The following is a 23,939-nucleotide window of genomic DNA, read 5'->3' on the forward strand; positions in this document are numbered from 1 at the left end:
AGAAACATGTTAGCTGAGATGATATCTACTGCCAAAACATGAAACGATGAGTTCCCAAATTCGGCAAAAGAAGAAAAGGAGCCACTGTGTCTTTGTTTCAGACGTCACCTGTTCCATCAGAACCGGTCCATCAGAACCGGTCCATCAGAACCGGTCCATCAGAACTGGTCCATCAGAACTGGTCCATCAGAACCAGTCCAGTTCCAGTTCTGTGGTTTTAAACATGACATGAGTGCGAGCAGAAGAAAAGGACCACTGGTGTGTTCTATAGTCGGATACAGGGAACCAGATCTGGACACCTTTTCCTTCACAGACTTAATGGATAGGAGTCGCTGTCTTCACCTAAAGACACAGACACACACACACACACACACACACACACACACACACACACCCCTGGCTCAGAAATTGAAACACACTCACAAAAGACCTTATGTCTTCATGTTTTTCCTTCTAATAGAAGACGCCTTGTTCTTGATGTGCAGTACCCACGTGTCTGTGTGTATCACTGTCCCTCTCTCTCACACACACACACACGTTAAAGCCGTCTCGTGCAGTCCCACATTCACCTGGGGGAGCAGCCGCGTGCACCCATATGATCATTACACACTGCCATGTCACTCAGGGGTTCCCATGGTAACCTGGCTGGAATGTAGTGGCTCTACAGGACACACACACACACACACTTCACAGGTAAACAATGCTTCTTTTCCTTCTGGAGGACGGATGGACGGACTGGTTGGCGTGCGCGGTGGCATGGAAGTCGAAGCCTGGAGGGTTCAGAGGTCCCTCATCGCGTCCATCGTCAGCGGTTCATTCTGACCTTTGACCCCTGGCCAGACAGACAATGTCCACTCGGTGGAGACAAAAGGGTGAGGCACACGGAGGGTGCACGTGAGTGTCGTCTGTACAGGTTTTAGGGAGTGTGTATATGTGTGTGTGTGTGGTGTGTGTTTGTGTGTGCGTGTGGACAGGAGAGCATGCATGTGTGAGGTGCAGAATGTGGTAAAAGTACACACTTGGTTTAATCCACGGCCTCGAAGGTAAAAAAAAACGACAGTGGTAAAAGGTAGAAGCACTGACAGTACAGGATCATATCAAGTCTGTTACGTCATTACGGTGTTTTTGTCGTGTGTGTGTGTGTCGTGTGTCGAGAAATGACGCAAAATCAAATCAAACTAATGGATATTTCCCTTCGAATGTATGAGTCTGGAGTAGAACGTACAGATATTTGTGTTCAAATGTAGCAAGTAGAAGGAAAAATAAACCCTGAAGTAACGTACATGTACCCGATAAGTCGTATTTGTATGTGGTTACCTCCCACGTGTGTGTTGGTGTTAAAAGTGCGTTCCTCATATGTATGTGTGTGTGTGTGTGTGTGTGTGTGTGTGTGTGTGCCTTCAACCTGTGTTCTCTTAGTGTCCTCAGCAGCCACACTGTTAGACTTAAGTCTCTTTTCGTTGTCTTTTCCCTCTTGCGGCCAGTAGGTGGCGCTCCTGTGCAAAGACCACACTCACTTGGCGAGGTTCAGGGGTCTAACAGAGCAGAACACTAAAAAAAAAACAAAAACAAAAAAAAAACAAAACAATAATAATAGTAAATGGAGTCCGGACGTCAAAGATCGGAGCCGTCCAATAGCAGCGCTCGCTCGTCCTCATCCTCACTGTTGTCCCCGCCTCCCGCCCAGCCGTCCTCGAACGAGCGGATCAGTTGAACATGATGGACTCGGGATCTTGGTTTGCCATTTGAGCCATGTGACGAAGGATGTCTTTTTTTGTGATAATACCAAGTAGCCGCCTGCAGGGGGAGGGAAAAAAAGGGCGGGGTTTAGAGTGGGAGGAGTCATAGTGCGGCTGCTTTAACAGTGAGTGAAAAAAAAAGCACCATGTTTTTGTTGGCGAGTCTTCAAGCAGAGACAGATTCATCTCAGTTTAGTTTACTTCAGTATCTGGGTGAGCAGATTATGCACACTTTGTACTTCACGTTATAAAAGGTCATATTATTTGTCATTATTTGTATTTGGTCAGAATTCAAAAGTTGTTCATTTATCTCTAAAATCATTCTACAATCAGCACATTATAAACAATAGACAATTACTACCGTTTTCCCAAGTGAGTAAAAAATGACACTTTAGCAGAAGGATGTCAAAATCATTTTCTTTCAGGGGACACTTTCATCTGAACCGGACCAGTAAAATAGTAACATAATAGCCTATAAATAATGACAACTCCAAATGTTTCTGCTTGGTTTAGTAAAAAAATGACATTAAATTCTGAAAATATTTACATTTACTAAGTATCCAAACAATTAAGATGTGAGTAACCTGAAAAAAAAATTAATTTCTTAAGAAAAATAAGTGCAATTTTAACAATATTATGCCACAATTGATCATTTATACATGTGAACAAAACACAACACATTTAGTAACAGGCAGAATATTGTTAAAATTGCACCTTCAGATTTTCTTTACACATTTCAGGTTCATATTTGTTCAGGTTATTCACATTTTATTGTTAAAGGACAATCTGTAAATGTGAATATTTTCATAGTTTTAGTTTTTTCCACATTAAACCAAGAAAAAATTAAGTCATTATTTATAGGCTATTAAGCTAGTATTTTACTTGAGATCACATTAGTCTGTATGTGGAACCGGAACCAAAACAAGTTCGATGCCCTTGAGTGTTAATATCTTCAGTGTAATTTTCCACTATTTCTTTCGAACATGCAAAGAAAAAAAAAAAAAAAATTTAAATGAACAGAATCTTTCTTTGAGTATGAGCAAGTCGGAATTTGCATGGCTGAACTTTGCAAATTCATCCCGCATATTTGACACCCCTGCACAATGCCTTAAAAGATGGTATATTAGTTGCAATTAGCATTGGCAACAGCAGCGGCATTTACTCTTCTAATTTTGAAGTGAGGGCAGACTGGAGGCTACACTGACTCACTACTGCTACCAGTGTCATAAACTGGTAAGACAATCATCACTGTATTGGTAGTAAATATTTAAAGTGCATATAAATATTATAGTTTATATTAAAGACAGTTGATTATGCAAATCTGATTGTGTGTGAAGTGACTAAAAAAGATTATGTGAATGGTTTGTGTGTTATTGTAAAAGTATACAGAAAAAAGTGTGTTAAAGCAAAGGAAGCAGAATTAATTTAATTATTAGTTTGTAAAAAGGGGTGGGAGTCTGTAAGTTATACTTCTTCCCACTCCTTTTCGAGCGCAGAAAAATGTTGTTTGACCATGTTGTGTGGTTCTGTGTTATCTGATTCTATGTGCTGGGAAAAAAAAAAACAAAAAACTACACTAACCAACAACACAGGACAGGGCAGGGCTAACTGTTAGCATGTTAGCTACTTTAAATAACTCTGCAAACATCCTTCTGTGAACATCAGAACTATTATTTCTTCCCTTTTTGATTTTATTTGAATGTTTTTAAGTAGAAATATGACCAATTAAACCACTGAATATAGTGTATATACAGAAAGATAAAAACATAAAACAATGTTAAGACTGAAGCCAACAAAAACATGATTCCCTGAGGAAGCAAAAGTGAGCAGGAAACAGAGCAGGTGAGTGACCAGAGGAGAAAGCAGCTCCGAAACAACACCCAGAGTGAACAGGGTGTCATTCCAGAAGCTTCCACATTGGTTTATGTTAAAGACACATCCATCCAAAAGCTGGTGAGGAGAAGGAGCTGGATCCTACAGGGAAACAGGAAGTAGTGAGCAGGATGTCGTGAAAAGTTAAGAACCTCTGGAGGACGAGAAAGAGGGTCACGAGGAGTCAGAAATACTGTCAGATGGAAGGACTTTGAGTTTTATGGGACAGAGTGAGAACCTCTGCTCAAATACCAACAGCAACAGTTATTTGTTTTTATTAAATTGTCAGTTATTAACCCTTTAAGCGTAATAAGCATTTTGAGATTCCTTTGACTGAACAGTGCTTTATAAATGCAAGTTAGTATTATTTTTATTATTCATATTATTATTCATATTGCCACACTCAACGTAACTGACTGAAACAGACCACAGCTCCACATAGAGTTGTCAAATCTTGTTACCTCCTCCCACCAATAGATGGCGGGAGAGGGCATGTTTCTATTCAAAGTGAAGAAGAACATCCAGTTTAAAGGTGTGGTTCTGAGCTGGTTTAGTAAGTAAAGTTTATATATTTTTAGTTCTGATAGATAAAGACAGAGTTGTCTACTCTGCTGTTTGGATAAAAAGATACTAAAACTTGCTGTACTTTATTTTCTACTAATGTCTACGTTCATTTATTTTAAGGATAAGACGATAAAAAAAAAAAAAACCACAAAGAAAACTTCCATGTAAATGTGTTCAAAGTCTGGGAAGAGAAACTTCCTTCAACCTTAAATCATGGGTTACTGATATTATATATCACGTAAAACTAGAAAAAATTAGATATTCTCCAAGGGGCTGTACACAGAAATATTTCGCTGTTTATCGACTATATAGAAAACTGGCTATGATGGGCTAGCATGACCTCACATAACCTTTCGTGACCCATATGACTGACTTATCTATTATTTGTTTTCCATTTGTTAATTTTTATTTAATCATATCCACCAGTTTGCTTTTTTTTGTAAATATGATCCGTTAACCTTTTTTTTTTTTTTTTTTTATGTCTAACAACTGAATGTGAATATGTCCAATGTATTAATTTTTACCTTTTTTTATATGTACGAATGTTTGTCCTATGTTAGAGCTGTACCAGGGTGGGGACTAGTTTCTTATTATGTTGTTAAAACCTGCTAAAATACTAATAAACAAACCTTGATGGAAAAAAAAAAAAGTTCAAAGTAAAATTTTACTAAAAGTTATGCAATCCAATATGGCCGCCGCCCTGTGACATCACAATATTCTAATTAGTTGAGTCATTTTACTCCCATTATACATTTTGGGTCATACCCAATATTTTTCTCATTTACAGTATGACTTTATCGCCAACCACTTTCAAGTTACAGCTTTTAGAAACGTTGATATCCAAACTAAATATTTGCCCTTTTTTTTTTGTACAGTTATTCTATGTCTTTTAATCTATTCTTGTATTTTATTCTTTTATTTATTCTTCTGTACAGCACTTCGGTCCACTGTGGTTGTTTTAAAGTGCTTTACAAATTAAAGTTGGACTGGATTGGATTTTCTTAAAACGCTCCGGTGCCTAAAGGGTTAATTTTTTTTATCAAAAACCACCATTTCTGACTCACGTGACCACCCTCTCCTCCTCATTTTCCTCTACTCTGATGCACATTTATCCATCGCGGTGTGAGTTTGTAAGAAGCCGTTTAATATCCAGTCAGTCAACATCACTGAGGCCGATTCAAGAGGATCAGAGCGTCTTTGTTTTCATTGGAAAAGGCAGAGTGTCGCTCATTTTGCTCCTGAATTCAGCCATGAATGTGGTCTGAGGTGGTGTAAAAGGAAGCGTGTGGAGATTTAGTGCAGAGAGGCAGATAGAGGAGAGAAGGAGGAGCTGTTGAGCTGATGTTCTACTGGGACGGAGGAGAGCAGAGCTGGGTCCATGAGGAGGCTTTGAAATACTGCATGGTCGCTTCACATGATCAGTCAGAGTTCTGTTGGAATGAGTGAGACTGAACCCAGGTCTGAGCGGGAAGACTGGGATTAGAACTACAGGCAAGGAACACACACATGACGCAGATCACACAGGTCATCTCCAAGGTCACACACAGACACTTGGGACACCAGGGATAGACTGGAGTGTGTCAGGGTCAAAGGTCAAGTGGGTGAAGGTCGAATTCCCTGTAAACCATTAGTGTCTGGTCCTGTTCAGCATTATTATTATTATTATTATTATTATTATTATTATTATTATCAGACTTTGGGTGTTCATCCAGATCAGGGGTGTCAAACTCCTTTTTTTGAGGTTCCACATTCAGCCCATTTTGATCTTAACTGGGCCAGTCCAGTAAAATAATAACATAATAGTCTATAAATAATGACAAATCCAAATGTTTCTCTTTGTTTTAGTGCAAAAAAACAGCCAATTATAAAAATATCTACATTTACAAAGTATCCAAACAAAAAAAAAAAGATGTGAATAACCATAAATTAAGTTATTAAGTGTAAATTTAACAATATTATGCCTCAACTTATGATTTATACATGTGCATTAGTCGTTAGATCGATAAAGGCACAAAACATTTAATAGCATTCAGAATATTGTTAAAATTGCTTTCTTGGTGGTTGTATTTTTTTTAGGTTATTCATATTATATCCTTAAAGGTTAAAGTTACAGTAAATATTTTCATAATTTACAGGTTTTTTTTTACACTAAAACAAAGAGAAACATTTGGAATCATTATTTACAGGTCATTATGATGTTATTTTACTTGAGAGCAGACGGTCCACACCCTTGACTGTTCAAATCTTCAGTGTAATTTTTGCACTAAAGGGCTGGAGTGGATCCTTTGGTGGGCCATTTTTGGCCTGCGGGCAACATGTTTGACACCCCTATTCTACAGAATGTCTAGTGAAGATATCCTCAAAGTCTTGGGGGGGGGGGGGGTCTTATGTTTTACACTGTTTGGAGGGAAGAGATGGCAGATGTGGAAAAAAACAAAAAAAACAAAACACCATCTCATTTTGTTTTCTATTGTCCTTTCACAGAAAGTTTGAAATCCATAACGTACAGCTGATGGTTATATAGTGAATATAAACCTCATTTCCTTAACCCTTAGATGCATAAGTATCTGGACCCTCCACTCTTCCATAAATGGGTCAAAAATGATCTGTGTTAAAATCAATGTGTTGTCATTTTGTCATGTTAAAAATAATCATTTGTATCACATTTTGGTCCACAAAAGAATGATTTAATATTTGAAATATTCTTTTAATTTTTTAACAATTTTAAAATGTTTTCTGAAATATTTTGAAAATTTGAAAAGCAAAGTATATATTGTGTATAATATATAGTATATAACAGTAATAGAACAATGTCGACTTCCATTTGGTGAGTGAGTCACTTGGTTTTGCTGTAGAATGAATCAAAGGTTCAGATGAAATTTCATTGTAAATGAATGCGAATGGTGTTGACCAATCTATGGAAGGCTGGGGTAGTAAAACAAACACTAAAATTTTATAGAATCTATAAAAAGTAAGTTAAAACTGTAAATGGCATGATGCCAATAACATGTTTTATGGAATATGTCATAACTTCCAAAAAACAACCTCACTGGGTCCTTTTGGACCCCCTTCTGCATGTGAGGGTTAAAGCAGACTGAACACCGCTGGTTTACAGGAAACACTGACAGGTTGAAGAATCAGATTAGTTCCTTCCTTAGGATCACGTTATCACAACACACTACTATCTAGATCCGACACCACATTACTCCACCATAGTGCTTACGATTACTACAGATGTAGGGGGTTATGGGAATGAATCAGATCACTACAGAGCTGCTAACCCCTCCCTCTCCCACCCTTTTAATAATAAATACCACCCTCTAATCATAAAAGAAAATGGTGGTCAGCTTTCCCAAGGCGGCTAGCTACTCGCCAGATGGTTGTTATAAGGTCAGATGTCGTCAATCTGTGGACACCAGGCCCGAAACGGTGGGAGGGAATTAAAGAACAAAAGAAAGAAGAGGAAAAAGCACCCGTTAATGTCGGACAACTCAAAGGGGGGAGGGGGGGGCAAAAATAAAATGTCTGGCTACAGTTGTGAGAGGAAGACTGGTGACACACAAGTGTGATGGTTATGACCACATGCTGAGAAAAGCTACTGACTATTGATCTGTGATCGATCAACTCAACCAGATCTACGTCTAAACACTAATGAACAGAAATAAGCCATTACACAAAGTAGTGAGAAAATCAAACTAGCACAAAGCAGCTGACACAGCACTACAGAGCTACACTACAAACTAATGCAGTTAATGAGGACAGGCTACACAGTGGCATTGTGGGAAAATAGTCACCCTTTTCAGACATGGACTGGGGAACACTAATGGTTTCTTTATCCAACATACTGGATGAAATTCACTTAAATTACTTATTATTCTTATTGGAGTTAATTAAACTGACTTTTTAGGACTGAATTTTTGCAACTAAGAAGCAAAAAAATCTAAGTAGAAATGAATGCATCAGGCAGTTTTTACCACAAATATTTAAGGTTATATGTGTAGAAATTGGAGTTGTACATTTAAAAGTGCTCCATTAATGATAGCATGAGCCAACCTAACAGACCATTAAAGGCCCATTCATGCTCTACGATAAAGATGCAGATGTTTACGGACGGAGCCTTCTGTCTGTCCTGTGTATTTATTACATCTGTATTTTTGTCTGTCCTCTGGGAGTTTGTGGATGCGAAACTGAACAGAGAATACGGAGCAGTACCACCGGGAACTACAGGGGGCAGTGTTGAGATTTGAAGAAATTAATTTCCAGAAATAGTGGAACTTTTCAAAGAGCGACTGTGTGAGTTTGTGAAAAACTGGCATATTTATGAAAACTACCCTCATCTAGAAAAATAAGTGCAATTTTAACAATATTATGCCTCAGTTTATCATTTACACATGTACGTTACAACTATCAGATCACAGTGGATCTACAAATACAAAAAATAGGAATAATATTGTTAAAATTGCACTTCTCTTTAGACATTTCAGGCTGTTCATATTTGTTCAGGTTATTCACATATTTTGGAAAAGGACAGTTTGTAAATGTGAATATTTTCAAAATTTAATGTGTTTTTTTTTTGGCATTTTCATATAATTGTACTTTTTTTTTTTTTTACACTAAAACAAAGAAAATTTGGAGTTGACATTATTTCTAGGTTATTATGATAGTATTTAACTGGTCTGATCCACTGGAGATTAGATTGGGCTGAATGTGGAATCTGAACTAAACTGATTATTATCTTCAGTGTCATTTTTGTATTTCATAAATTCATCCTATGGGCGAGATTGGACCCTTTGGTGGGCTGCTTTTGGCCTGGGGTCCACATGTTTGACACCCATGCTTTAATGTATCAAGAATGTTTTACACTCCTACTTGAGCATGGTGGCAGAACTACAGAGATGGTTTTATCACCCCCCCACCCCCACCCCTGATGGGGAGGCATGGGGTATTGTTTTTGCTTTGGTTTGTTTGTTTGCTTGTTAACACTATAGCAGCAAATCTACCAGTTGAATTCATACCAAACTGGGTTTATAGATTGCCAGTGACCAAGAATAGATGTCATTACATTTTAGGAAATGTAGGTCAAAGTTAAAAATTTTTTTATGAATTTTTATAATCCGTTTTTCCTCATTTACTCATAACAGGAGAAAATTCACATGTCTGTAGCAGCAAAACTATTGGTTGAATTCATACCAAATCTGGTTTATACACTGCCAGTGATCTGGAATACACGTGGTTACATTTTAGGAAAAATAGGTCAAAGTTCTAGTTTAAGTTTTAAATCTTTTTTCTTCTCCCATTTACGAAATTTCAAATGTCGATAAAAACATCAATTTTGTGTTCATTTTACTTCAAACTTGGCACATATATAGAAGCAATTCATACACTAACATCAGCACATGTATAGATGTGATGAAATCAGCTGGATCGATGTCAAAATAAGATACAATACATGCGAGGGGCGGGGTTTGTTGTGCCTGGCACCACTTGTTTTGGTAGAAGTTACTACACAATATCCTGTGCGTAATAAGGTCGATGTCTGAAAAGGGTCCTTAGAATGATGTGGGTGACAGTTCCCATCAAGTCCCACATTACAGGACTCATAAAACACAAGAAAATTCAATTAAAAAAACCCTCTAAAACTGCAAGAGCGAGCAACAATGAAGATGGAGGTGAGAGAGTGTTTATCTATGTCCGACTCAGAGGTGAATCCACACCAAACCAGACCGCCATCAGCACAGTGAGAACAGGAAGTGAGAGAAGAGGGAGAAGAAGGCCTGAGGTTTGAAGCCGGGAACTGTCAACAGTTTTTCACACCAAGTTTCATGCAACCCTCCAAAAGAGGCAGAGCCTAAAGAGACAGGTGCCAAAGTGGGAAGGAGGGGGAGTGTCACATGTGTGATGGGGGCGGGGCTAGTCACCAGGGGCTCCATGTGCTGCTTGAGCTCCTCCAGATGCTCTAATATATTCTTCTTTGTGATGATGCCCAACACAATCCTGAAACACACACCTGTTACTCGGGAAAACTGACCAGAATAAAAAAATAAAAAAATAAAAAAAATAAAATGAACAAAAAACAGAAACAAACAGATAAGAGTAAAGGAGAGAACAGACAGCAGCAACACAAAACATACATAACAGGGTGCAACTGAAAATATTTAACTCAACATTTAAAATGAAGTCAGAACTCAACACACTAACCAAAACATATGCAAGTTAGAAACTTAAAAAAAAAAAAAAGGCAAATTAAATGTATAAACCTTACAAACCACTGATAAAGGCAGTATTTCTTTGTGTGGGGGTATGTATTTGTGAACAGCACTTTGAGATTTATGACCAGGTTTGAGGAGATATTATTTAGTTTGTCATTTTTTTTATTTAAATATCACTGAAAAAATGCAAATCTTAGGGGGAAATGTGTTCTGTTATGTCCAGATAAATCAGCCACAGTGCCTTATTTGGAAAGAGATGCATAGTTGTTACAATTCATTATTAAATTCCATATTATATTATTATATTACAATTACTTCAGCTGACTACATTTCATTTACCCCATCACTAATTATTGAATATGTCTATATAAAAAACAGCTGGATGTAACACACAAATGTCATATTTCGTCACAGAGGACAATATTCACACAAGAGCAGGTGTGAATGTGTTGGTCTGTATACGTCAGACTGGGATGAACTGGTGACATGTCCAGGCTGTACCCCACTGTCACCCGTTGGTAGCTGGGATATGGTCCAACACCCCCACAACCACCTCAGGAAGTACGTGGTTTGGAAAATGAATGAATGAATTGTGGTCATACTGGGAAGTTCACTGCTCTTCTGAATTTCATGTTCTGGAATCTGACTTTCATATTTCCAGGTAAGGCAACAACTTTTTCCATATTCCATTATCCCAGCCCCAAACCCCCTCACCCACCCCTCCCCACACCTGGACTTTCACTTGAACTTTTGCACTATTACATTCATTGTCCTATGTTTGATGCTAGTTTTTTGCACTATGGAGTTGCGCTTTAATTTGCTTGTCTGTCTGAAGATGCTTGTACTTCAATCTCATTGTGTTTTTTATGCAATGGCAACAAAGTATTGGATTGAAGTGAATTGAATTGATACACAATAATGTATTAGCTACTGATAGACTACAGCTAATGGATGTCCATCAGTCCATCTACAGCCTGTCCTTCCATGGGAGTGGATCTGTCCTTCACTGTGGTTCTCCCCAAAGTTTCTCCTTTTCCCGCTGGGTGTTTTAGAGTTTTTTCTTTGCCAAGGAGGGTCTAAGGACGAGGGATACCCGGGACATTGATCCATTAGCTTCACCGACTGTTTACTAACTGATCACTTGACTGTTTGTTCATTTTCATTGTGTTTTTTTTTTTTTTTTAAATCAATTCAACAATTTCTGTAAAGTCCTATGAGGTGACTTTGTTGTGATACTGGGCTCTATAAAAAAAGTTGAATTGAATTAGCTGACACTACGGTCTCCAAGGTGCAAGTTCATTTTATATGCACATCTTCAATATAATGTTAAAGGCCTTCATGTATTTTCACCTGATCTAAGAAAAGCTCTGATTATGTGAAATACGTTCTAGGTTTGCACAGATTACAGCCAACACCAGAGTGATCTGAATCACTTTAAAAGGTGAAATAGCAGCACCTTGATACATTTCACACTTAATTTATACCTTTTCTCTTCCTATTACATAAACATTATCAAATAGGAATGTCAGCTGTTATCTAATAGTGTTTAATCCTCATCAAATTTGTTGTTCCACCTTGAAATTTGGCTAAATATTTCACTGGCCTTTCACTGTACTGAAATGCTGCATCAAAATGACTTGAACACAGTCGTATGTTTTTCCTTTTGATAATATTTAACCTTCACACACTGAGCCTGACATCAGAGGAAAATGGCCACTGTGTGAAATGCTCTATTTACATATCACTTTACAAACTCTCAGCTGTGACTGGCGCTCTTAATGACATCATAACAAGGTGCCCCCTTCTTCTTCACTTCTATCACTTCCTGACATTCTCAATAATTTCTTCATATATTTCAGTAATAGTTTTTTTTTTGTTTATCTGCACATCCTACAGCTCAGCAATATATAAAATTAATTTGATTCATTAGAGTTTTGCATCTGAACTGAAGTAAAACATCCTTTAATTGAAACATGGAGGTTCATTTTGACAGTTTTGGGTTGTTTTGAGACTTAAATAAGATTCCAACTCATTGTTCAGGTCTATGAAAAACCAGCCTTATTCTTTAGGATGCACATAAAAAGATACAAATGTGTAAGTGCTGTATGTTGTTACTCAGTGAAATGCAACTGGAACCCTGTCATTTCAATACTTCGCCAGCAGGTGGCTCTCTACAAGAGTGTGCTAATCATCCTGCATGTTACCTGTGAGTGACACCTGTTATGTAGTTGGAGTTAGTTTTCGCAGCTCGGTCTGTTATTGCTCAGGAGGAAGCACAGCGGCGTTAGACCAGGCCATGCAGATTAAAGGGCGAGTCCATGCAACACCACAGTGTGTACATGTGTTTGTACGGTTTGTCCACCTCAGACAGATTAGTCACCAGCAACAACATCAACAACAACAGAAGGAGACGAGTGGTCATTCTCTATTACCTTCCCAGGTCAGTTTTTTGGTTAATCTGGTCCTACATACCCGTTGTGAGTGACGAGGCATTGCCGCAGCCCCAGCTTTCTGAAGATGTCCACCACGATCTCCATGGGCGTGTGGTCGGTGACGGTGAAGGGGCTCATGTCGAGGATGGAGCGCAGCTTGAGGGGCCGGGGGCTATCGGCCGGGAGGGTGGGCGCATGCTGGGTGAAGTACACCCTGGAGCTCAACACGATGCCCTCCTGCTTACGACGTGCATTTTCTGCCAGGACAAACAAGGAGATGTGCATTCAGCTACTGAGAGAGGACACAAACAACAGGGTTCGATTGGCTGAGAGTGACCTCCGTTTGACCTTTAGAGAGGTAAAGACACCAATCAGTCACTTTTGGAAGACTACTCTATCCCGTAGATTGTGTTGGTCATCATCAGAAACTGAAAACGATGAAAACAAAGAACTGTAGTGCAGCTCTGTTAATTTAACTTCTATTTCAAGCTTCACGTTTTGGCCCATTCTGACTGTGTACAGCACAGGTGTTCAGTTTACAGTTTGTCCATTTGGAGCCAAAAAGTGATTAACTTACTGAAAACACACCTAACACTGCCAACACTGATATCAAATAACGCCAAGTCATTTTAGCTGCTTGACAGAAGTTAACACATACAGTTGAGTTTGATAACAATAATGAAGAAATACACTAAATAGTGCTAGCTGGCCTACTTAGAAGGATAATTTAATGCTTAGCTAATATAGTCAAGTTATGCTAATGGGCCAGGTATCTTAAATAACAAAATCTTGTGATAATCTTATTTAGTGCAACTTCACAGCAGACATTATTACTTATTACTAATATATCGTACTTATGACAATTATTACTGTTATCACTTTATCAGAATTAGTTATTTATTACTATTATTATTATCATCATCATTATGATCATCATCACCATCATCAATATTACTACTTTGCTATTTTTTGTTTCTACTAGTACTTTCTAATGTGCAATTGCCTGTTTTTTCACTACTGTTGTTTTTACAGATATTGTTTTGCTATTTTCTTGTGGTATTTCTTGTGTGTATATATTCATTGTTGTGCTGTTACTGGAACCTCAAATTCCTGAGGGCTCTGACCAAATGATCAATAAAGTTCTATCTAATCTAATCTAATCTAATCTAATATTAAAGTCATCTATCGTATTATTGAAGTAAACGTTTACAAAAAGTACCATGAAAACATTTATAAGTGAGTCCAAATTAAATTCATCAAACCACAAAGACTCCTGGGAAAAAATATCGATATTATTTGGATTTAAAGCAAGGATTTCACAAACATCTGAAGTCCGGTGGAGGGTATTAAATGTTAAGACATTTCTGCATCTGCTTCTACTGCCTCTTGGTCTTACCTATAGCGATGGTGATATCCCTGCGCAGAGCGAAGCCCACCAGCCTCTGGGACTCTTTGGAAACGATGACAGGGAAACCATTATAACTGGTTTCGTTGATGACGCTCTGTAGCTCCTCCACCGTCAGGTCATCCTGCGTCAGGACCGCCAACGGTGGGTCGCTACGTCTGGGCCTCATCACTTCCCTGGCCAACGTAGTGTGAGTAAACTCTTCCTTCGCATCTAGGAAGGGGTATCCATTGAGCCGGATGTGGGCCTCGTAGATTCCTTCCCTGCCGAACGCGTCGCCCACCCATTTGCTGGTCATGACGGCAGCCATGAGGGGAACGATGTACTCTAGCCCACCGGTCAACTCGAATACAATGACCACCAGGGACACGGTCATACGAGTCACACCACCTACAAACAAAGGAGACGAGAGATATACGTTACTTATTTTCGCCAAAATGTTTGTCCAAAAATGAATAAGTAACAAAATAGTGTCTTTAAGTCCACAATGAAAATTTGTAGTTTGCCATGTAAAGGAATATTAAAACAAAAAAACCTTAAACCACTATGTAATATCTATGAGTAATGATGTCTGGATGCATGCACTGTTAATGAAATAGAAAGCTTTATTAAAATTTGGTATGACAGAGTTGAACCCCGAACCTTCTTGCTGCTTTTGCTTATGAGTTAAATGAGCTGCACTACAAATGGAACAATGGCTAAAATCCAAACACCACCCCACTCTATGCCTAAATGACATGCCTCCACGCATTGTAGTTATTCTTATTTTACTAGTTTTAGTACATCTTGAATTTGTATCTACAACTTTGTACAGCACTTTCCATTGTTTTAAATGTGCTATACAAATAAACTTGACCTAAAAACTTCTCTCTAATGTAAAAAAAATTCCTGGTACAGCTATTAAAATATCTGATAGACAGGGTTCCTACAGGTTTCTTCAAGTTAAATTTACGAGTTTTTAAGACTACTTACAACAGAATTTATGACCATTTCAAAAACCCTTCCCAAAGTCAGCTGTCTCAGGCAACATGTACATCACTAACAGCTGCATATGTGTTGGGCTGAATGTTCTGTGCTCATTTCTCACCAGTGGCTGCAAAGTTAGTGCTAATTGGTTCCTAATTTCAATATAAATTTTTGGGTTGGAACGGGTGGAACTGAGTAGACTGACGTTATTTTCTTTGCAGCTTGGACATTTAACAGACACATTTAAACCCAATACAGTAAACAGGTTAATGGCAACAGAACTGAAGACCCACCATATCAAATTTAATACCTTTTAAAGACTTTTTTAAGGTATTAAATGCAGATTTGGAAATTCAAGAGTTTTAAGATGTTTTAAGACCCAGTGGGAACCCTGGATAGATTTCTCCTGCCTTTGGTGAGTGTTGACGTACCCAGACATGCTGCAGCCCCAACCATGGCGTAGAGCCCTGGGGTGATGCAGTCCGCTCCCACCTCACACCACTCCTTGAACAGGAACCAGTCATGGTGGTAATATGCCAGCTGCTCTACTGCGATGCCAACGATCCTCCCAGCGATGGCCCCGATGGCCATGCTGGGGATGAACAGACCCGACGGGACCTGGGCAGGAGCGACGACAGCTTCGACTGTTAGTACAGGTTTACAAGGCAACATTTGGATTAAGATGGAAACAGAAGAAGCAGTACCTTGAGTCCAAAGGTGAATATGGTCATGATGATTTTAAAGATGAGTGCCAAGCAGAGCTGCCACATGGCCGAGTAGACCCCCGGTCCTGCTGGGCGGTTAGGGCCCCCCTCGGAGGCCTTACTGCCGTTCATCTGGAGGCGGTACTGACAGAGCTGAGAGGACTCCAGCGGCCCACAATCAGTGAACAGCTCTTTAATCAGCTCACTGGTGTTCTGACGAGTGTATGGGTTTGGGAAAGCCACTACTGCTGTGATAGCTGCGACCAGGATGACCTCCAAGACTGGGAACTTACCTGAGTAAAGAGAAAAAATACGTCAGGCCAAGATCCAGACCACAGCTCAGCTCTGGACTCACTTCTAACATGCTGTATAAAATAGGTGGATCAAATCACTCATTTAATTGGTGGCATTTTGAAGCCTCAAGTGTGGACTTTGGTCCTTTTCAGAATCAGAATCAGAATCCTTTATTAATCCTGTGGGGAAATTATTGGGTGTTACAGCCTCTCCATTCAAATATAATAAAAAGTAGCAGGAAACAAATAATCAATACAACAGAGTAAAAATCTTTAAGTATATAAAGCTCTAAATAGACAATATATTATCAATATGATAAATATACATAATAAGTGTGCAAAAATATTGTTGTGTGTAATTATAATTCTATGGCTATAAGGTGGAGTTAAACAGTCTGATGGCCACAGTCAGGAAGGATTTCCTGTCGTGTTTTTGGTGGCATCTTGGTTTTTTGGAGGTAGAAATGACCATATTTGGACAGGACAGTGCAGATGGGGAAAGGCAAGGGACAAGTGTGTTTAGAAACAGGAACACCCTCACATATGGATAAACACATTTGTTAGCATTAGTTGGCCAAATTACCAGGTGAGATGAAGAACTATAAAATGCATTGCTGAACTAACGCTAACTTTAATGTTACTGTCCTGCTTTTTGGAAACTGAAATGCCTATATTTGGATAAGACAGTGGCGCTGTGAGTTGTGAAACTCGCTAACGCTACAACTAACTAATTGAAATGTGAACCCATACAGTCTCGTTTGAGTAATTTTTTGATCACAACTGCTTTAGAGCCACCAAAACAGAATGATTCCTGGAAAAATTATCTCACTGATTCCTTTATGTTTTGAATGGGAGTCACTAGAACCAGGATTTCTTGGAGCCAGCATCAGTGATATTACATGTTAAGATACTTCCACATTGGTTTCAGTTTCATGCCACAGTTGTTTCCCCTTGGTTTCAAATGGTTGCTTCTTAGAACATTTTATTGTGCTTAGTCATTCAAGTTTCCTCCATAATGTGTACACAAGATGCTAATGGTTGAAACAGCCCGGTTGCTGTTCTCAACCTTTCATCATCATCATCTCCAGAGCTGTGCTGATATTTGCCTTTTCTGTCCTAGTGCAAACAGCTGACAGTGATCTCTCACACACTCCTATCCATGGAGTCACCTTCACACTGGCAGACGGTGACACACTGCCATGACATTTTCAATCACCAATCAGAGTACTTGCCGAAGCGTGTCGACTTGCGCCGTCTACACCATGCAATGTTTGCTCGGATGAAGAAGGCGCCCCAGAGGCCACCGAACACTCCCAGGAGGATGAATGGGATGAGCTCAAACAGGTACCAGGGCGTGTGGTACTCCACATAGAACAGCACTAGACGACTGTTTCCAAAGGGGTTAATGGAGCGCAGGACGAAGGCCGCCACCAGGGCAGCGAAGAAAGAGCGCCACAGCGTCTTCAGAGGAAAGTAGTAACTCACCTAAGAGGAAAGCACAAATGTTGATAGTGTGAGATTTTTAACCCTTTAACCCCTGACGTGTCTGTGGTGAGCGTTCTGAATATATGATTTATTTTAAATATTCATTACAATGGAATTGTTCGCTCAATAAGGAAATCTTCAGAACGTGCTGATCGAATAGACCTTGTGCATTCCATAGACATCTGAGAATGCTCAGTGTACCCCCCGCCACCTGTGTAATGGGGGGTAAAACACAGAGCAGTGAGACTGACTTGTTATAAAAATAGACGTTTATTTATTTATTTATTTTTTACAGTTTTCTGTCATTTTTTGTTTTCACCATTGTTTGCAGTGCTGTTGAGATTTTCCTTTTCCTTTTTTTTTTTTTTTTTTTTTTTTAACTGTGTTTTTACTGAGTTGTGACTGTGTAACTACTTTTTGGAGTTCAAAATTCAAATACTTGCTGTTCAGTGTGTTCCAGTTCATAGTTCATGTTCAACATCCTAAATCTCTGATTAACATACATTCTGAGTGCCTTATTTAGTAAAATATATAAAACAATAAAATATAAAACTTCTATTCCTCTCTTTGTCTTTTTCTGTTATTCCACCCTGTTTTGACCCTAAAACAGGCAGTACAGTAAAGCAAAGCAAAGTACAGTTTGGATAATTACAGTAATGGGAAACACACTTGGTAACAACAAGCATCTTTGAAAATGTAAAATAGGGCAAATTATTCATCATCAGCCATAATTGTCTTGTAAATTAGAAAATCAGGTCTTCTATCGTATTCTATTTCTATATGTCTGAGGTGATTGTATATAGTGATACATGATACTGAAACGGTAGATCCTGCTGCCTATTTCTAGTCGGTTTAAAGTTACTTCGTGTCGGGCCATTTGCTGTACCTCCTCCAAGCTGAACAGAACTCCTCCGATTGGGGCTCCAAATGCCACAGACACCCCCGCTGCTGATGCGGCAGACAGAACCTGAAAGAAACAACAAACACACCTCAGCTCTAGTGATGGTGGAAGCACATAAATACAGGTGTCAATACAAAACAAAAACTAGATAGGTTTTATTTAATCCACCTCTATATGGGACCATTAGTTACCCGAAGCACATTAAGATGGTACCGGATCTGTTTCCATATTAGCTGTATCATTGCCTGATCAATGGTTTCAATGACATCAGTGATCTTTTACTTCAGGTCGTTGATGTCCCGTGTCTTTGTTCGATACATGATATCTTTAACATAACCCCATAGTGAGAAAATCAAGGGGGTAATATCTGTTGAATGAGGTGGTCATGGAACTGGACCATCTCTGAAAATGATGGTTGGTTGAAGGTGACAGTTGTGGTGACACTTATTCAGTCTAAAGGTCAAGGAGAACACTTGCAGTAGTTAATTCATTCATTCATTATATTTGCAGAAGAAAAAACAAAACTTTTATTTGTACATAGAACTAATAGCAGAGCAAATACATTAATAAATAGAGGTGATCAAGACAATATAGCAATCGCCATGTACACTAGTAATAACAAAATAAATTCAATAAGTATTGCTCAAAAAGGAGCAGGAAGAAGAAAACTTACATAGTTGATCTCTTATTGAAGAAAAATCAACCAGTGATTCGATTGGACATGATCCCACAATGTGATAAAAAACTTTAATAACCACTGAGTACATGGAACAAACCTGATGAACATATCTCATCAATTACTTTTGTGATAATTTGTTTTTTTTAATTGTAAAGTGTCTTTGGACACCCTGTACACATTTCCTTTGAAAATTCCTTCTGTTTCTTACCTCTCGTTTCTTGGCCTCGTTCTTGCTGTACTTGGGGAAGAGGTAGGAGAAGATGTTCCCACAGCAACAGGCCACATGGACCAGGGGGCCCTCCTTCCCAAGACTGAGGCCAGACGCCACAGCCAGCACCAGAGTGATGGTCTTGATCATCAAAGTCCATTTGCCCAGGTAGCCCCGGATGATGAACCCACTAAGGATGGTCTTGATCTGGGGAAAGACAGTGAGGAAGACATTAAACTAGAGAAAAACTATGGGGTTACTGGAGTACAGGACTAGTCCACATCTGAAACCTCAGATGATCCACAAACATGCAAAATAATTTACTTCAGTGTATAAGTTAACTGTATTTTTGTAAGAAGAGTTGAAGCTGTTATAGCAGTAAAAAAGGGGGGGGGTGACTCTATAGTAAACCCTACAAATTAAGAATGGGATTTCATTAAAGGTTGTGTGTGTGTAAAGGCTGATGACCCAATACTTTAAAATAAAATAAAAAATTGTTAATAAAAAAAATAAGTGAAATCTTAAATTTTGTGAATAGTAAAGCAAAAGACAGCATTAACTTATTTTCATCTTAGAAATTTGCTTCAGAATATTGGCGACAGGATGTTGCCATATTTTCACACAGGCATCATACAAATTAATCTTCAGAATAAACTAAAGTCGCAATTGTCAGAAGTTCCAAGAGGCAGCTGAAACCTGTGGTCTGAACTGGGCTCAGACTTTAATATCTGACTTTCATGCGAGCACGAATGAAACATTCATAAATAAAGAATGACTTGCCATCCACTCGGGTTTGACTTTATCCTTCCCTGAACATTTCCTCTGTTCTATAATTGTTATTCTGTATTTACGCTCACAGGTTCATGCATACCTTCCCCTCATCCTGCAGGGCCAGCTATCTTGTTCCCAAGGTGACCAAAAATACATTTTCTGAAAACCTTAGACGCTCACATCACAATGGTTTTTTCACAGCAGAGTGAAACCTTTCACATCCCTGCGCTGCCCACTGATGTAACAATTTTAAGCCATTTCAACATGTTCAAAAGGAGACGTAAGAATGAAAACAGCCTGAGAAGGACCAAGGAAGAGTGACTGTTACAGCTGTGGCTCAGGAGGTAGAGTGGGTTGTCCAATAATGGGAGGGTTGGCAGTTCGAATCCTGCTCTGTCCTAGTCATGTGCCATTGCGTCTATTGTGTGTATGAATGTTTGGTGGTGGTCAGAGGGGCCATGCTTCTGTCAGTCTGCCCCAGAGTCCGATCAAGTGGTAACACATGGACATATTTGGTGTTCAACAGTGTCTGTCATGTAAGCAGAGTAACTTATATGCATGTATTATACATATTTGAGTAGATATTTATAAGCACTTTAACGTTATGTATCACAAAATTTGGGGAGAAAAAAATTTTAGGGGAAAAATGTCAAATTATTGCTCGGTAACACATGGACGTGAAACGGACAAATTTTTTTAAGCTTTACGCAAAAACTCAAAACGTGGTTCTCAACAGAAATTGATATCAAGTCGAACAAAACCTTTTAGATATTCTGTTCAACTACGTTGAAAATACATTTTGGAGGAAAATATTGAAAAGTCTCTGTTTTATTGACATGAGAATGTGGTAAGACGTGGACAGGCTGCCATAGTAACATGTGGACGACTCTACCATTATATGCGTCACCTAAAATGTATCAAAAGATCATTACTTTCTGAAAGTTTCACTCAAATATCTGAATTATAGTAATTTGAAAACTAAAAATTGGTATTTTTGCGGTAACATGTGGACAGGGCCTTTGAAGCAACTCACAAATGTTCAAACTCATTAATATCAATAATATTCACAAAATAATGAAAATCTAATACTTGAAACTTAACAATCATCTATATAATCAACAGACTGAATACATTTTCACATTGTTTGGATATAATTTTCAGCGTCAAATCCGAGCTATGGTGTAAAAAGTACAATCAGATGTTAAGTTTTTTTCTACAAGTGGTATTTTAAAAAGGATAACTGTTCCATAAAGTTAAAAAATAAGCCCATTTGATAAATGTTATGTGCAAATTTACTTTTTCATGTTGATGTTCACTTTCACTTCACCAGTGTGTGAAGGGATCAATAATGTAACAGCCTTACAGAAACCCAGTTCATTATTATTATTATGTACAAGTGATTATAGATGAATGAAAACATAATTATGAATATCATGTCCCGTATTTTGTGATTAGATCATCCTAAATCCCTTGAATTCTTACATACTAGATGTTAAACTCTCTGACTCGGACACACATTGTGTTTAAGCATCATGTTGCTCACCTCTGGGATCCCTGAACCGCAGGCGTACGGAGCAAACACCTTGACCAGGCAGACAGCCAAGAAGGCGAAGGACAGAGCCCAGTAGATGTACATGAAGTAGTTCATGATGTATGAGCCTGGGCCCTGCAGAGAATCAGGCAGAGACAGGCGTCAACCCACAGGACCCACAAATCAAGCAGATAATGTGAGTCTGGGACTAGAGGGAGTCAGTATTTTGGCCAGGAGAGGCTTCACACAGTGCAAAACAAAAGCGTCTTATAACACAGTACAGGTGTTGTAGTGTTGGCGGTCCCAGTTGTCGGTGTACCTCGGCCTGTCCCAGTATTAGCTCCGCCCAGCTCTTCCACTGAGGACACTTGTCACGTTCCGCAAACGTGGTCTCATTGGACGTCCAGCAACACTGCTCATGGTTGAACCACATGGCACTGAGACACACACCCTCCTTAAGGTCGTTCATCCAATCAGCAGCAATGTCAATGAGGCCAGCCAAAGCACCTGACAGGACGAGGAGGAAGAGGAGGATGAGGAGAGAAGAGAGGAAGAGCAGGTCAAAGCAGGAAGGAGATGAGGTGACGGTGGAATGTTGGGGTGTCTGTCTTAATAATGCATGGTTCTGCTGATGTTCTGGTGTACTTCACAGACTACAACTAGAACTTATCTCCAATATCTACTCCCTTAAAAGTAGTCTAAGAAGGCTAAAAACTTCTAATGTATGCTGCAATGTTTTTGTAGTTTTTTTGGCACCTATAGTGTGTGTGTTAGTGAAAATTGATAAATATGTGTCTTTTTCAATATAAGAGGTAATTTGCAGTTCTCTTCCACTTCCATGTAGAACATAGACTTCATATGCAGCACTTTGGTCAGTTAATGGAAGATACCGTCTGTAGTCGTGTCTGCATTTTCACAAGAAAAAAGGAAGTGAGCTGTGTTTTATAAATGCAGAGCTCAGGGTTTTTTTTTTCCTTTTTTTTGGGGGGGGGGGGGGTGTCTTCTGTCAATTGTACAAAATGTTGTCAAATGGGGAAATCATTTTTCCTTTTGAAAAATACTGAATTTTATAGCACCATGTGATTTTAAAGCTGGTTTACTTTTGGCAGTTATATACAGGGAGTCCAAAAGTCTCTTTACAATCTAAAAAATGTATTACAATTGATGAGATGTTAATCCGATTTGTTCTATGTACTAAGTGGTTATCAAAGTTTTTAATCACATTGCATTTGTATATTTCAGGTAACCTGATAAAGAAATACGCTCTGTTAAATAAATCCTTAAAAATGGCAACTCCTCAAAAAAACAGTTGTGGAGACTGGTGCACGCCTAAAAAGTCTTCAGGAGTGTGTAGGAGCATGAGGTACAAGTGAAGAAGAAAAAAGGTATCCCGCACTGTCATTCAACTTGCAAAAAACTTCACTGAAGTTTTTTGCAAGTTGAATGGACAGTTGAATGGACAGGATACCTTTTTTTTCTTCTTCTTAACTCCTCAAGAAAAGACACAAAATGTATTGTAGTTTATTGAAACAAAATTTCTTTCCATGGGGTCATGTTGAAGATATCATGTATTGAACAAAAATACAGGACATCAACGACCTAAAGCTACAGATCACTGATGCCATTGACACAACTGATGAGTCTATGATACAGCAAGCATGGAAACAAATACAGTACCGTCTGGATGTGCTTCATACAAATAATTAAACTCATATATAGGTGGATTAAATGAGGCACAAAAACTTCAATATCTACTTTTCATTTTGTAATAATTTCCACAGATTTGTCTATTAATTTGCTTTTGTAATAAATTTGTTAAATTGTTAAGAGATTTTATAGACACCCTGTACAGTAAATATACTGCAGCACAGAGGGACAAGTCCAGCAGGAAATACAAAAGTGATTTGTGAACAAGTGGCAAAGTCAAGGCAAAAGAAACGAGGAAAAGGGTGAGTGAGGGTGAACTGCCTGAGGCCAAACATGTGAGAGTCAGCAGCTTAGGAGGACCAGAAAAAAGCTGTGTGTGTGGCCCAGTTCAGGGGTCTTGATTCTCAGATAGTCTGAGGATGTAATTCTATCCTATCACTGGGATCACCTCAAACAGTCGACTTTTTTATTTGTAAATTGAGTGGGGATACTAAATTCGATCAGTGATCAGACACATCCGTAGATGCTGTCTA

General features: G+C 38.8%; 1 protein-coding gene across 10 annotated transcripts in view; it reads right to left on the reverse strand.

The window, feature by feature from the left end:
* Positions 1–268: 268 nt before the first annotated feature.
* clcn3 (chloride channel 3) overlaps positions 269–23,939 on the reverse strand; it is a 65,624-nt gene continuing 41,953 nt past the window's right edge. For 4 of the 10 annotated variants that reach the window (XM_030162015.1, XM_030162020.1, XM_030162019.1 and 1 more), the window contains 11 exons: positions 22,079–22,266; positions 21,772–21,894; positions 19,458–19,664; positions 18,556–18,636; positions 17,417–17,669; positions 15,892–16,184; positions 15,619–15,805; positions 14,213–14,611; positions 12,857–13,073; positions 10,094–10,169; positions 269–1,797 (listed from right to left, as the gene is read on the reverse strand). In XM_030162015.1, coding sequence (XP_030017875.1) covers positions 1,615–1,797; positions 10,094–10,169; positions 12,857–13,073; positions 14,213–14,611; positions 15,619–15,805; positions 15,892–16,184; positions 17,417–17,669; positions 18,556–18,636; positions 19,458–19,664; positions 21,772–21,894; positions 22,079–22,266 — 2,207 coding nt within the window. In that variant the 3' untranslated portion in view covers positions 269–1,614. Of the gene's footprint in view, positions 1,798–7,548; positions 7,582–10,093; positions 10,170–12,856; positions 13,074–14,212; positions 14,612–15,618; positions 15,806–15,891; positions 16,185–17,416; positions 17,670–18,555; positions 18,637–19,457; positions 19,665–21,771; positions 21,895–22,078; positions 22,267–23,939 lie in introns of all 10 variants that reach the window. The other 6 variants (XM_030162017.1, XM_030162021.1, XR_003938068.1 and 3 more) reach the window with 5 other exon arrangements.

The sequence above is a fragment of the Sphaeramia orbicularis genome, chromosome 18 (assembly GCF_902148855.1).
Source record: "Sphaeramia orbicularis chromosome 18, fSphaOr1.1, whole genome shotgun sequence".
NCBI classification, from domain to species: Eukaryota; Metazoa; Chordata; class Actinopteri; order Kurtiformes; family Apogonidae; genus Sphaeramia; species Sphaeramia orbicularis.